At 38.3% G+C, this 15,855-nt stretch overlaps 1 protein-coding gene across 4 annotated transcripts; it reads left to right on the top strand.

Moving 5' to 3' along the window:
* Positions 1-19: 19 nt before the first annotated feature.
* On the top strand, positions 20-15,369 carry mpv17 (mitochondrial inner membrane protein MPV17). Of its 4 annotated transcripts, none has more exons than XM_041975141.1 (8): positions 20-132; positions 989-1,069; positions 3,099-3,214; positions 3,851-3,943; positions 6,601-6,696; positions 13,894-13,926; positions 14,096-14,148; positions 14,355-15,369. In XM_041975141.1, the coding sequence occupies exons 2-8, from the start codon at positions 997-999 to the stop codon at positions 14,470-14,472; spliced, it is 582 nt and encodes a 193-aa protein (XP_041831075.1). In that variant the 5' UTR covers positions 20-132; positions 989-996; the 3' UTR covers positions 14,473-15,369. The 4 variants fall into 4 exon arrangements, with proteins under 4 accessions (XP_041831075.1, XP_041831074.1, XP_041831077.1 ...); XM_041975140.1 differs by lacking the exon at positions 20-132 and adding an exon at positions 233-362; XM_041975143.1 differs by lacking the exon at positions 20-132 and adding an exon at positions 233-362 and having other exon boundaries at positions 14,410-15,369.
* The last annotated feature ends 486 nt before the right edge of the window (positions 15,370-15,855 follow it).

The raw sequence follows: 15,855 nt of genomic DNA on the forward strand, positions 1-15,855 counted from the left end.
GCGGAACTGACGCAACTGCCGTCTTCAAGGATCGTAGGAAATTTTGTTTTTATGGCTGAGATTTGAAGAAGGGTTCTTTCTATTTACATACACTTACTTTCAAGAAAGTGTATAAACTATTTTACTATAAAAGTGAGTGGAAACAGCAAACGGTGATGCACAGTTGTCACGACAAGGTTTACCAATATGTCTGCATAAAAAGCGATACGTATTGAGAACACGCAAACGTATGAACCATTTTGGAGCGTGAAGGCATCTCGTGCTTCTCTTACTGGAGCTTGACTTCTTAAGAGTTATGTACACTATTTTACTGGAATATTCAGAATTAACTCACTTTTAATGCACCACGCCAAGCGGTAAAGGTGAGCAGTCGCTGATGTAGTTTGAGTTGAGTTGTAGGTAAAATTGTGATAAATAACGATAATACAAAACATGAAAAACGCTGCTTTACCGTGCTAGTTTCGCTTCATTTAAGATACCTAAAATAAAATGCGATGCAGGTTTGCTAATGTAGGTTTGCTCAGATGATGCTTTCATCGACAGAGTTGTGCTGCTTAGTTAATCCCGGATGTCCTACAGAAGTTTTTAAAGTTTATATGAAAGGTATTTGACTACGTTACTATATATATTTACAAAACGGGTTGGATCTCAGGTTTAATAATTTGGGTACGCTCTTTAATTCGGCTTTAACAAAAACAGTTTAGAACAGCACAGTTTGAGTAAAGACCAGCCAAAATCAGTCGAGGTGAAAGACACATTACTGCCAAGTGATTTATAATAGTTTATCCTTAACTGTAAGGGATTTTAGTGATGAGTAGAAGCCTTTAGTTGTAAAACTTTTTCTTTTTAACTAAATGATCAATAAAATACCCTCAAATTTAAATTATAAATTGACTGTATGACGGGACTTATTAGCAGGGTTGCTTGATTTGAGTCACGTTACTTTCCGATCTGCGGTGACCTTTTGTAATGTTTTCCCCGTTTGTAGGAAGGAGAATGGCAGGCCTGTGGAGATCTTACCAGGCCTTGATGACCAAATATCCCTGGACAGTCCAGATAGTCACTGCTGGTACGATTAATCATGATTGGCTACATATATCTAGTAATTACACATTTTGTAGTGGAGTTAACAATGTGCACACATATTTAATTTAACTTATAGAGTATATGTTTTCTCCCACTTGCTTTTTGGATGAGATAAAATGGATTAAGTACGTGGTAAAAATGGGGGTCAACATACACAACCTTTGTTCCAGTTTAAACTGTAAGTCAGAGAGCATGCAAACAAAGCACCAACAATGAATGGCAAACTGCAGTTTGTTTTTAAGCGCCTTTAAAAATGATCAGAATCAGGACTATAGAATTTAATTTTTTTCTATTAAATTTTTAACCTTGCGAATCCTAATGATTTTGCATCAGTCAAAATAAGCAATAGCTTCTAAAATAAGCAGTTTAGACCTTGGTGATTTTGTGGAAGTATATGAAATTATAGAATAACATCAAGGCATACACATTTACTTCTTAAAGGCAACAATCAGAGGAGCAACTAATTCATAAGTGGAATGACATGCAGCATCAGCCTGTCTGTACATAATTTATGAAAACATGCAACATTAAAGTTAAAGCAAACTGCTGAGGTGAAAGATGGTTGGGAATTTCTTCTTTTTTTTGTCCTTCTTCTATTTTTCAAAGCATGCTGAAAAAGGACAGTTAATTTCCTTAGGAACTCAATTTACTCCATCTCTAATTTCCATATACCAGATTTATTGAAGAACTGAGTTGTCGTTGTTTCTGTTTGTAGTTCAGGTTAGTCACCACTAGATGGCGGCAGACGTCTAATATTCAGCAGCAGCCAGAGATACCTGAATCAGAAGCAGACATACTGTAAACTTTATTGATCCCAGACAGGGAAACTGCAGCGCTACAGCAGCACTATTTGAACAAAATAGAAAGACAATGAAATTAGGTAAACTATATAATGCAAAAATACTATATACACAATTAACAGATATCCAGATTTCTAGGTAATGAACAATAGCGATGTGAAATAACTTTTTCTCTCTTATCACAGTTAGACAGTGAGTGACTGGATGATGCGCCGCTCTCTTGGTGCTTTGCTGTCCATTAACATCTGTGAGCCTAAATATCATAAAGTGTGTCTAGTTGCTGCGCTGCGAGTGTACAATTATAATTCAGAATGTTTCCACTTTTTATTGACAGCTGTGGTTTTGCTCAACGTTGTTAGAAACTTTTTAATGAGTATTTTTTTACACTAATGTTGATTGAACAAAGAAGTTATGCAATTCTACTCAGCTTTCTAAGGTAGTTTATTGCTTTTATGCCAAGTATATCTATATTTATTTTAAGCAAAGTTGATACAAAATGAGCCTAATAGGCACAAACAGCAGTAAAAGGAACATTTTGCAGCTGATCAGCTACATATAGTCATCAGGTTTTGTTTTTCAGTCAAAGATTTGTAATCCTGGAAAACAGCAAATGACTAAGACATCATTTCTCTGCTGTGGGATTTCTGTTGCATGACTGGTTTTCTTGTCTGTTCTTACTCAGGATCTTGGTTGATAATTGACATTTACAAGATCCCTGGATATTAGAAGGTGGTAATATATCCAGAGTGTGCCTGTTAAGATATGACAACCACACTGAAGTGGCCCAAAAATTATATTGTTGCCATAAATTTGGTGTTAGAGAAATGTCAGGAATAGAAGAGCTGAGTCATGGAAAAACATTGAGTTTGAATGTTTCTTTTTCTTTTTTTTTCTTTTTATTTTTTATGTTTATTAATGATTAAGGAACATTATGGGGGAATTTTTCAGCTTTTGTCCCAAACTGTGAAGAAAAATATGCGACAAAGATCCATCACTTGACTTAAAACAGGAACGTTCCAGATCACTACTGGCATCTTAATCTATTTAACCCTCCAGCATCAGATATTCCGCCTGCATTTGGTTGTCATTTAACAAATTAAAGAGATGTAAACAAACTTTTATGAAAGCTCCATAATCAGACTCTGCACAGCTATAGGGATCACAGTCATATAACACCATGCTCAGTCCACTGACGGTCTTTTTGTCATCCAGGATCTTTAGTGGGCGTCGGTGATGTCATCTCCCAACAGCTGATTGAGAGGAGAGGATTAGCTCATCACAACGTGCAACGAACAGCTAAGATGATGAGTATTGGTTTCTTCTTTGTGGTAAGCGCCATGTCTTTCTTTGTGTTTTCATTTCAAACCATTGTATGATAATTTGGTTTAATTAAAGGCATTAAAACAAACAAGTAACACTTCATATATTCACAAAATAAGATGTTAGGAAAAAATTAACCACTTGAATACAAATTTATTTATTTAGACGTGTTTATTTTGTTTTTTTTCCCCCTTTTTATATATACTGTACATTCAAGTCCTGCAACAACTGAACGTTTCACCTTCTACATTTTGACATCACTGGGACAAAAATAAAATATATTTATGTTTCAGGAATCATCCTACACCCCCTCAGTTTGCTCCTTTGTCATATAGATTTATATAAAGGCAGATGATGTGCAGACAGATTAAGTATTTCTCTTTGATCTGCCTTGACAGTAGTTCTTTAGCATAGGACTGAGATTTAGATGGTACACTAAAATATGTTTACTGGCAGCTATTTTTACCTTTTTAAATTCTTCCTCACGTGGATAAAACCAATGTGAAGCTAATTAGTGTTTGAAAAAGGAAATAATGGACATTTAATCACTAAGAATGTTAAACTGCAGTTCATTTATTTTAAAAATAGAACAATAATTTGTAAGTCTGTGTAATCTGCTTAATTTATTTTCTGTGATAATGAAGGGTCCGGTAGTCGGCAGCTGGTACAAAGTTTTGGACAGGCTGGTTGTTGGAGGAACTAAAACTGCTGCCATGAAGAAAATGCTGGTTGACCAGGTGAGAAAAGCATCTGCGGATCTCTTAACCTCCGCCTTCTCGTTATTATTTCCCCTCTTCTGCTTCTCTGTTCTCCTTTTCGCCTCCTTCAAGCTTTGAAGAAGAAGCTTTTAACAAACAGAAATGAGCCCAGAGATGTGATCATACTGTGTCTGTCAGTCTCGGCTCTGTAATTGTGTCCAACTTTGACAGTCATTTTATACCAGAGTGACACACAAGAATTTATTGTACTGACAGGAAGAAATCGATTGTAAAGTTTCTCACCTTTTCCCTTTGTGCACAGCTTTGAACAGCGAGTTACCTGTCAGACACATTTTAGCTTAATTTTGCTTTTATGTTTTTAATATATGTAAGTACCAAAGATAAGTAAGTGTTCTCATGAGTGAACAATCTTCACACTGTCTTCTACTTTAAACACAGATTATTTTGTATTCAGATATAAAATATGGCAGAACACATTGAAAAGTCAAAATATGCTTTCTTCCGGTGGAGATTCATATTTAAAAATATTAAATTAATCCCCAAAGGGGATTTTTTTAAAAGCATTTATTAAGTTATTAAAGTTTTTTTTTTTTTTTTTTATCTTACAAGCACATTGATGATGTTTTTGAAAAACCAGTCAGAGCCTAATTTACCACTAAATTGCTGGTTTCTGACCTAAAATACTGGTGCACAATTACACCGACTCTTTGCTGGTTTGGGAAGGTGTCTGGTTAAGGACTGGGTGTGGTGTGGTTAAGGACTGGGTGTGGTGTGGTTAAGGACTGGGTGTGGTCTGGTTGTGGACTGGGTGTGGTCTGGTTAAGGATTGGGTGTGGTCTGGTTGAGGACTGGGTGTGGTCTGGTTAAAGACTGGGTATGGTGTGATTAAGGACTGGGTGTGGTCTGGTTGAGGACTGGGTGTGGTCTGGTTAAGGACTGGGTGTGGTCTGGTTAAGGATTGGGTGTGGTCTGGTTGAGGACTGGGTGTGGTCTGGTTAAGGACTGGGTATAGTGATGTTAAGGACTGGGTGCGGTCTGGTTGAGGACTGGGTATTGTGATGTTAAGGACTGGGTGTGGTCTGGTTGAGGAGTGGGCCTAGTCTGGTTAAAGACTGGGTATGGTGTGATTAAGGACTGGGTGTGGTCTGGTTGAGGACTGGGTGTGGTCCGGTTGAGGACTGGGTGTGGTCCGGTTGAGGACTGGGTGTGGTCCGGTTGAGGACTGGGTGTGGTCTGGTTGAGGACTGGGTGTGGTCCGGTTGAGGACTGGGTGTGGTCCGGTTGAGGACTGGGTGTGGTCCGGTTGAGGACTGGGTGTGGTACGGTTGAGGACTGGGTGTGGTCTGGTTAAGGACTGGGTGTGGGGTCTGCATTCGAGGCAGATGGCCTCCCTCCCTGAGCCGGGTTCTGCTGGAGGTCATTTTCTGTTCAAAAGAAGTTTTTTTTCTTTTTTAACTTATGCTGCCTCGTGCACGCTCAGGATGGGGGATTGAACTGAAGTCGAGATGCAGCCTGTTGTTTTCCTTGGGTAGTCTATTATTTATTATGAATCGGCTTGTACTGACTGGATGACAACGGATTCGCTTGAATTCAGTTGTCTGTAAAAGTGCCCTGAGATGACCTTTTCTTGGATTAAAGCTTCTTTGAATTGAATTAATGAAAACCGGTCAAACCAGTTTAAACTTAAAAATCTGAAGCTAGTGTTGCATTTAGTTGCTTCATTCTAAAGGAAACAAAGAAAAAACAAAAGCTGATCTTCAGCGTGGATCTGAAGTCAAAGCAGCAGTCGAAGCATGTGAGAAACGTGGAACTGGAAACATCCTTGGAGATGTGTGTTACGTTATATGATGTGACTCTTTAGTGGCTGCACGGTTGTGGAAAACCAAAGAAATTCTTTATAGATCCAAATTAGAACTGGCTCTAACACCTGCTCTGAATGGGCACTGGAGCTATTTTGATTGAAAATGAGTTGTTCATGTGGCAGTAGCATGTATTGACACCTTGCTAGCTGCATGCTAAAATATTCAAGCTTTACATTTAATCTGTGTTCATTTAACTTCAGCTTAGTGTGAGCTGGCAGAGAGAAGAAGTAACTTTCCTCTAAACAAATAAATCAACTGAAAGCAAAAAATAGAGCAAGTACTGTTATTCTCTTTACTTTTACCCATGGTGTTTGATTCTTTTTATTCATTTTTCATGTCTGCAGCAGGACAAACACAGGATAAACTAAAACCATAACAGAGCACAGGTTTAGAAGTTTCCTCTTCTCCTGAAATATTTACTGGAGCTCAGGGTCCACTCCCACGCTTGACTAGTGATGTGGTCGCACTGACTGAGCTGCCTCAGCCTACACAGCAAACTAAGTGCCATTTGGTGACCTGAAAGATTTAAGGTGACAAATCTGGAGCTTCCTCTGGTATCAGACCTGAAGAAAAGATGGAGGTCATGTGACATGTCATGGATATTTGAATGTGTTACCCAAAACTAAACAGAAGTCAGCGTACGAATGTGTAAGCAAAGTGAGAAAGGGATTTAAAAACTTCTGAAGATCATAGAGAGTCACGTAATTCAATAAACTGTTCGTTCGTATTCTTCATTATCACAGTTATGTTGTCGTTCAGATTTGTTTTTAACTGTCTCATTGTGTCTCTTCTGGTTTGTTTGTGTCACCACAGTTGTGTTTTGCTCCATGTTTCCTGGGAGCTTTCCTCTGCATCTCTGGTGCTCTGAACGGGCTGACTGTGGAGAAAAATGTTGCCAAACTCAAGAGGGTGAGTGAGCTTTATTTCAATAAGATGAACAGAGCTTCCAGAGGTCATGCTACAAAATGAAATGCTAAAGTGACGTCTCAGTTTAACATCTAAATCTGAGTTCAGGTGTCACCTACATTTAATAAACGTGACTTGTGAGACCTGCACATATATGTCCCAGTCTCCATTTAAATATCTAGCTTTCATTATATTCTGGAGCAGTTACCGCGGTGATGAAAAAGTGGGTCTTGTGAAGAGGAGGTTCAGCATTTATAATTTAGTCGGTTTATTTTTATGTTTTAATCATACTGTTTGCTGGTATTGTGTGTGCATGAGCATTAACAGCTGTCGCTTTTGAGAGGTTGAATCATAGCATCACATGGTAACAATAATGCATCTGTCCACCCATTTATCCATGCTTCACCTCAGAAACAAGCTTGGATTCCTTGCTTGACTCAGGTGTGTTGGAGTAGGGATACATGGAAAGCTTGCAGGATTGCAGCCCTCGTAGGAATGAATTGACTATCCCTATAGTAACGGCTACAAGTCCAGACATCCTAAGAGGAGTTTCAGGCATTTCATTGGAATGACTCAGCATGATATAAAGGTGTCAAATTCAGGTCCTCAAGGGCTGCTAACCTGCAGGTTTTTCTTGTTTCCCTGCTCCAACACACCTGATTGAAATTGATGGGTGATTGTGAAGAAGCTGACAAGAAGCTGTAGGATCCATTTGGCTTGAATCAGGTGTGTTGGAGCAGGGAAACAACAAAAAACCTGCAGGATAGCGGCCCTCGAGGACCGGAGATAGTGTCATAGCTTCTAAGAATTCTTACATGAAACAACTAATAAATACTGAAACAGTTTTATTGAAACAAGATTTTAAACATGTTCATATGACTCCTTTTTTTAAATGCATCATGAGCTGCGGGGAGAAAACGAGATGTTCACATTAACTGTATAATACTTTACATGCACAGTTCTTAAAATAATAAATTACACAAATGTGGCTCTAAGATATTTTTCTTTTCCCCTTTGTGATAATGTCATGTAGAAATAATTAAATGATTATTAAAGTTATTAACGCTAAAGGTTTTTCTGTGTGCTGTTGAGTCATGGGGTGTACTTTATTTTTCTGCCTCTGCATTTCGGCTGAGTAATTGCTAAATAATGATACTTTGTACTACATGGTGTATTTGGCTAATTTTAAGACCTTGTATGAACCAGATTATTTTTTTTAAATTATGTCCTTTGTAGAAAATGTTAAAATTGAGGGTGTACTTCTTTTTCTCCTATGACTATACAGAATTTGTCCAGTAAGCCAGCAGAAAGTCAGCTGCTTAACTTGGCAAACTTTCCACTGAACTGACTTAACTTTGCAAATGTGTCTTATTCATTCTATGTTCTCAAACACATGAAAGCTTAAAGAAGAATTCTAAAACATGTAGATGCCACAGAGCATCTTTAAAAGATGTGAACTTGGACATTCAGTTCTATTTAATGCCATATTTCACCTCATTGTTCTAGAAACAAGACACTAAAATGGTCCTCAGACTCCCATCTTTAATGGTTTTCTTTATTATGCACTTGTGTTAAATGAATCTGCATTGAAGCAACAGGTTAGTTCAACCTGAACTTGTAAATCAAAATTTCTCTAAAAGGGTTCAAAAATTGGTGTTTAACCAGCTCATTTTTAAATATAAATGTCTAATGAGAGATAAAACAAAGTATTTAACTGTAGAAACTCACAGATATGGGTTAAAAAACACAAAAAATGACACTAGATGACAGTTAAATATTTTAAACTTGAATTATATTCAAGTTAAGACTTCTTGTTTTATCTTTTCTCCATTCCTGTTGCATATTTTATCTTTAAAACTAAAGCTTTTTAGCTTTAAAACTGAACTGAGAGATGACTTGAACTGGTCAAAAATAGTTGGTATTCTGTACAGACCAGTCAGGTAGATGAGGCCACACAGAGGAAGTTTTTTTTTTATTGTAGGTACAGTAACTGACCTCCAACACTCACCTCTCATTATTAATAGAAACTATTTCCTGTGATCGAGGAAGCGATGAGCAGGAGGGGGAGGGACTGTTGAGACGGCCAGAGTGATTCATGCCGCCGTGTATGTGTTTGCATGCCGGGTCAGAGCAAGCCGTCATCTTGTGCCAGCTGCTCAGACGTCCATCAGCTTCATGCTTACCCAACGTGCCGCTGATCGCCATCAATTATTTACTAACGGAGAGGCGTGGACCTGAAAGGCCAGCCTGGTAAATGTCAGAAAGGAGGGAAAATAAATGATAAATGTGCTCATTACAACGAGGTCTGGCGCTGATGAAACGTGAGATGAAAATTAATGAAACTGCCGACCAAACAGCTGCTCAACTCCTTCATCCTGACCAAGTTCCAGCTTGTATGCAAGCAAAGTACAACTTCTAGGTATCCTGCCAATGTCTTATTTCTAAAACGTGATTATAATAGTTGATTTGCTTGTCTATGCAGTGATATTGGTGGTGCAATCCAACACGTCTGCACATAGGGAGGTGTCCATGGGGGAGAAACAGCAAGAACACGAGCTCTGTGTTTGGCTAACTTTACTATTTGGTTCATTTAATAATATATATAAATAAAATGTTTGTCCACAAAACAGCAAAAGTAAGAGATGATTAAGGATTTTTGGACAGGGAGTGTTTGTCCCACAGTGATGAGACGGGCATATTTGCAATCAACAGAGTCTCTGCTTCCTTATGGCATCTTGTTTGTGTGGTTTGCTAGAATTGGAGAAATTAGCAGAAGCTCTAAAGAGGACAGTTCTGTTCTCTGGTTTTTGTTCAATTTCTTTTTCCATTCCCATATAGTTTCTTGGGGTTTGAACTGTTTGGTTTGGATGCCCCTGCTTGGTAGAGTCTTTACTGAGTTTCTTCCTGTGAATTTGTTTTACTACATGTTAATACTGGTGCTTCCCAGTGTGTGCAAACCTCTTCCATGCTGCACATATCTCATGCTGCTTGCTGTACACGGGGCACTCGTGATAAAAAAGTTAAGAAAAAGGGAAAAGGATTTTCCACATCACTTACTGAATACTCTACTAATGTCTTGTAGAGTGTTTTGCACAAAATACCTTAAAGTCCTCTTCCTAAAGCTGCCCTGACATCTTTCTTTATCACATGAATAGTCATTAAAAACATAGCAATTATTCCTTAGTTTTTTTTATTTTATATTTAATTTACTTTATACAAACTCAAAAATTGAATATGATGTGGGGTTGGACCAAGTTTGTCCCACTGAGTTGAATAAAGTCTTGCATAGATTTAATGTTATAAAACAGTATATTAATATTTCCCACCACGATGGCAACAAGCAGCTTAGAAACCTCTAGAAGTGGTGAAAAAAAATGCCTCCTCTGCAGCGAGGTGGAAAGATTTTGACGTAATTTCACCTCAGGTGGCAGCGTAGCTTGTTTGGCCATAATTAGAAAACTGTTTCTGTCTGGATAAAAGAACCAGGAACATTGGCTTGTTGGTTTATGTGTCGAGACACGACGTGACCTTTAAGTAGGTGATGGGGAATTTCAGTTTGGTGATACGCTGTGTGTCTGTGGTTCTGTTTTTATATTTACTGTGGGGTTGAAAAGTCACTGTCTTCCTTTCTCAGTTCTGTCACTCAAGCCCCAGAAATAATACCCTGAGTTGTACATAATTTTAAGATTTTTCTGACGGTATTAGCGTATTCTCAATGTTGTTCTTGTCACATTAACATCCTGAATCTAACATGCTTTCCTAGAATAAAGTCTGCCAATATTTAATCAAATGCATGCTGCATAGTCTCCCGAGGTGACTGTTTCCCCCCTACCATGCTCTCTGTCATGTTTGTTGTCTTTTGCTGTCTTTTGGCAGCAGCTTCTCGCTCATCAATGCCGCCTCCGCTAACTGCTCAAGAATATAATGAAAGCTTGATATTTAAATGAAGACTGGGACGTATCTGCAGGTCTCACAAGTCACGTTTTTGAAGTGTAGGTTACATCCAAACAAACTCAGATTCCGACACGAGCCAAGTTTGGTTAACCTCTTCTTGACAAGGCCTATTTTTCCACCTCAAATTAAAAGTACATCTTCATATCTACAAGGGCTGTATTATGTATAGTCTTAATTTTTAAAAAGAAAGCTGAGACGTGAGATTACTAGAGAAGAATCAAGATACAGGTTACTGTGTCAGACTAAATTCACCCGGAACACAGTGAAATGTTAAAAGAAAAGTACTTTACTTTTAGTGAAAACAGAGGATAGCAGCCTAGTTTATCTAGGAATTAGTAAAGTAATATCTGAGTAAAAGTAGAAGGTCAAAAAGTGAACCAGAGCAGTTTTACAGGTATTTCAATAGGGGTGATGCGCAGGTTAAAAAAAACCCCCAAATTAATCCAGTTATAAAACCTTCATCTTCATGGAAACTACTAGGACGTCCAGGATTCATTTCAAACAAAGAGTCATAGGAAAGCACACGAGCTGAGTTTTTTTAGAGCAGGAATAAAACATTTGACCACAAAACAGCAAAAGTAAGACGTGGTTTACTGTTTTTTTCTGCTCTTTGGCTGCTTTTTGGGTTAGGTTAGAACTGCTGTCTAAATGTTTCAGTATCAATAAATAATTTATTTCTACTTTCATTTTTTCTTTTCCTGATATAAAAGTAATACTTTCTGTAGTAAACAGTAAACACAGATTTCACATCTTTTAACCTCATCACTGGTGGCTGTAGTGTATCTACACAGTTACGTACATGTGTTTAATGCTCAGAGCCTGTACATTTAAAAAACTTTTTTCAATATCAAGTGACAGCAAAAAGATTATATTGACACTCATAAACATAATCAGACTGTTCCGGTTTTTAACTCCCACGTCAAACGCTTGTGCAGGCTTCTGGAAACAGCTTTACAATTTCACCATAACGTCCCAGCCATCATAAAGCCAACGCCAGCACTCTGAGCGTTCCTGAGTCATGCATCTTTGATTTAAGCATTGACATTAAACAGTCATGTTTTTCTCCACTGGAATATTTAGTGCTGATCTTTCAGCCGTTAACCTTGCTGTCAAACTGGTTTTCATCCTGGTTTGGACTAAACTCCTCACACCAACTGGAGTTTTAGCTCATCAGCATTTCTCACTTCATCCCCCATCAGCACTTTTAACGGTTCTGTGATGGGAAATGTTACAGATGTTCCCAATTCGTCAGAAACTCTGTTAAGTCCAGCAGCTGATGAAAGATCTCAACATAGAAAGCATGCTGACACAAAGAATGATAGTTTAACACTCTCAAGATCTTCTAAATGTGACTAAACCTTTTAGAATAACTGTCCGACAGCACGGAGAGCCTGCCTCATGCCTCATGCATGAATTTAAAAAGTGTGTCTGCAGTGATTCTTTGTGAAATGAAATATTCATCCACAAGCAGAAGCTTGACAAAGAAACATGCACAGACACTGAATTATTACTGTTGGCTTGTAATCTGCACCGGAAACTAGCCTCATCCTGGGGAGAGTTATGTAGTCACATCTGTTGGTGGACTGTTTGAGGCCCGGGTGACGCGAGTTCTTCTCAGGTCTTTAAGTAACAACAGCTTCGGTCCACTCTCTGTCTAGCACCAGATCCCACCATCATCTGTAGACTAAGAGAAAACAAACTTCAACCTTTTTGTTCTAAGATTTATCTTAGGAACAAAGATAATAATAGTTTTGTTCTCCCTTTGGCACCTCTTTGACAAAGTTATTACTCTACATAATAAAAAATTACCTCCCATTTCTCAAATTTATGCCCTCAAACATCACAGAACAGAGCCAACAGCTACCAGTTCCTGCACTTTCCTCCTTAGTATCATTGCAACATAAATGCTATATAAAAGCAATGGTCCACCAGGTAATGAAGGTAAGGAAATCCAGGGGCGGAGCCAGAGAGTTTGGTATGCAAGTTACTTTCCGCTGACTGAGCTCAAGCTACATGATCCTGTTCAATTTAAACTGGAGACTGAAAGTTGATTTTAAAGAAAGCAACGGCATGAAAATAAGGAAAAATATAGCCTGGAACCTTTTTTCTCATCTTATAGTCTTGTTTTGTGTGGGGAGATATAAGAATGAGAAGATTTCGGACTTTTTTGCCTCCCTGTCAGCAGCCCCATGTTAACCACACAGGTCTTTGTGGTCAGACACAAGGATCCAGTCTACCACCACCAGACAGTAATCCAGAGCCACTCGCGGGAGAAGCCATTGCTTGATCGACCCTAACCCTACTACCACATCAAGCTCCCCAAAACATATTTCCACTTGATGAAGATGTTTACTCTATGTGACCACAGTTTTTACAGCAGTGTGTGTGTGAGTGTGTGTTAGAGAGAGGAATGCAGTCATTTCCTGTTTTAGTATATGACCGACCCCCCCCCCCCAATAAAGTCTTTCCCACCTTCAGACCTTCATGTATAAACATCTATCTCCACCACTGATGAAAACGCAGTATTCATTTAGCAAAGAAACTGGATAGTGAAAGAAACTTGCTTAAATGGTGCCTTGGAGCTACTTAAAGCTAGGGATGGTTTAATGAAGCCCCGTGAATGTGTTGAGTCTTTCTGGCCAATTGGATCGCCAAAGGTGTCATCACTCGAGGCCCCATTTAACAGCTCATTTGGTAGTATTGACATCTGCTGGTCATTTGATGTCCAGCAGTCCTGTAAACTACATATTGGTGGATATGTAAACACAATGATGCAACTGTATTGTAAATCTCCAAATATATAAGAATATATAAATAAAGTTATCTATCGATTGATCGTTTATTTCAACAGTTTAAAGTTAAATCCTATCTTATTGGAATGTATCATGCAATCATTCCCAAACTGCTGATGTATTTTGCTTTCGTCGGTGCTGCATGTGTTGTATCACCTCACTGTCACCTGGACTTACGCAGAGCATTTCTTGCATTTTCCGCGGCTTTTTTTAGCAACCGAATCACATGAGACACTCATCTTAATCAGGGAAAACGGGGCCTCATTTGTCTTTGCTCACGTGATGCTCAGGAAAATAATACGAACTTCGCATCATTTGGACACGCCCCCTTTATTCGACGCAGGCTTTGGGACTTTTGTGTCAGATGTAATATCACTACTTAAAGCTGTAGGTTGTTTTGAAAAGGGCCTGAATCATGATGCCAGTATAATAACCTTTCTTCTTCTGTTCACAGGACTATACAGATGCCCTGATTTCTAATTATTATGTAAGTTTTCTCTCTATGCGTCACTGTCTTTTTTTTTTTTCAAAAGTACAAAAATCTGCATTTCTGTTCAGACTGACCCGCTGAGTGAATAAAATATGCTTGGGTTTGTGTCAAGAATGACTCATATGTGGCACATATATAGCACCTGAGTGTTGGCTGTGTGTTTCAGCTGTGGCCGCCTGTCCAGATTGCCAATTTCTACTTCATTCCACTGCACCACAGGTAAGAGCTTTTATGGCTTAATGAAAGCATAAACAATTAGCACTGATAATATAAAGTGTAGAAAAACGTTCTGTGAGATGAAGTGTTGTACAGACTCTATGAACGTTTCATTTTAAATATGAGAACTCCCATTTCGAGTTTAACTTATATTTATTTTGTGTTTCTTCTGGGAATAATTCAAACCTACAAAATACAATGATTATCAGTCACTGCGTGGAGCTGCATCCAGATAAAACACATCAGATTTGCTCCTTCTTCCAGGCTGGCTGTGGTCCAGATCGTTGCTGTCGCCTGGAACTCCTACCTGACCTGGAAGGCCAATAAGATGTGAAGAAAGATCACAAGTTTGGTCCATGTTATGATGATTTTACACTCATTTGTACTGCAGACTCTGTGTGTGAAACGGGCCTACCTTACTTTAGTCTTCTGATATTTCCAATGTGTAAAGCTGTGACTGAATCACATGTGAAGTTCGGGGAAAGTTCTTATTTACTCCGAATGACAAATTCACACTTGAAAGTCAAACTTGAATTTGCAGAAATGTCTGTGGAAGTTTATTTATGGAAATGGAATTTGGCATTGCTGCTGCAGTGTAGCCACACACACATTAACATCTACTGGTTAACAAAAGGAAATTAACCCCTCCTTCATTCAGGGAGCTCTTCTGGTTATGTAGTTTTAATTTACTTGTTTAGTTTGTTTACTTTCGCTTCATTTGCCTCACTTTTGTACTTTTTTTTTAAACTTTTTCAAACATTTAAGAAATAGACCTGCACATTATGTAAAGATTGTCTTGCATCATGATTACAAGACATTTTTTTTCTTTTTATTTTGATCTGTTAATTCTGTGTGTAATTTACCAACCATAAACTCAATAATAAGCAACATTATATACTGAGAAGTTGCCATTTTATTTAACTTAACATAAAGATGCTATTCAGAAGAAAACAGCGAGCAAGACTCAGGTAACATTTTGTTCAGTTCCTACAAAAGTGTTTTTGTTCTTCACATGATCAAGAATTAAATAACAAAACAAGCGATCCATATAAAATGTTTAAATTTTTTTTTTATCTAAAGAAGTCAGCTGTTTACTCTTTTTCAGTCTCTATCATGCCAGACGAGTGAGTGAAATCCATCTTTATTCATTTTTACTGAAATGTCAAACTATTCATCGGTTTTGCTGATTTTTCTGTAAACTATAAATCAATGTTCCAGAGGAAATGCTGAAGTGTGGATTTTTGTCCTTTTTCAGTGCGTAATGCGTAATTTCTGTTGTTTAATAAAGAGCAACATGAGTTAATGACGATGGTGTATTTGACCTCACTAACCTTAGTGGCCAACTTAGTTTTTGGAAGCTGGTGAGCAGCACTGGCAGCAATATTAACAAACACACAGGGAACATCAGCAAGCAGGTAGTGTTTGACGAATCGGCCTCATCCCATCCCCTGAGGTGGTGTGAGTATCTCCCCAGAGAGCTGGAGCTTTGTTTTGGATTCAGCATCCAGACGCTCTGTGATTTTGGTATTAAGTCAAGGTGATTAAATTTAAAAATGATCCAGAGTTTTGTTTTAAATCTAACTTGTAAAGGATGGGTGATGCTGACGGCTGTGATTTAAAACTTCCAAGGTAACTTGCATGTAATATGTGAGTGTACACCACATCCATGATGAGAATCTCCCGTTCCACCACATCCCAAAGCTGCTCTAT

Source organism: Melanotaenia boesemani, chromosome 22 (genome assembly GCF_017639745.1).
Source record: "Melanotaenia boesemani isolate fMelBoe1 chromosome 22, fMelBoe1.pri, whole genome shotgun sequence".
Classification (NCBI taxonomy): Eukaryota; Metazoa; Chordata; class Actinopteri; order Atheriniformes; family Melanotaeniidae; genus Melanotaenia; species Melanotaenia boesemani.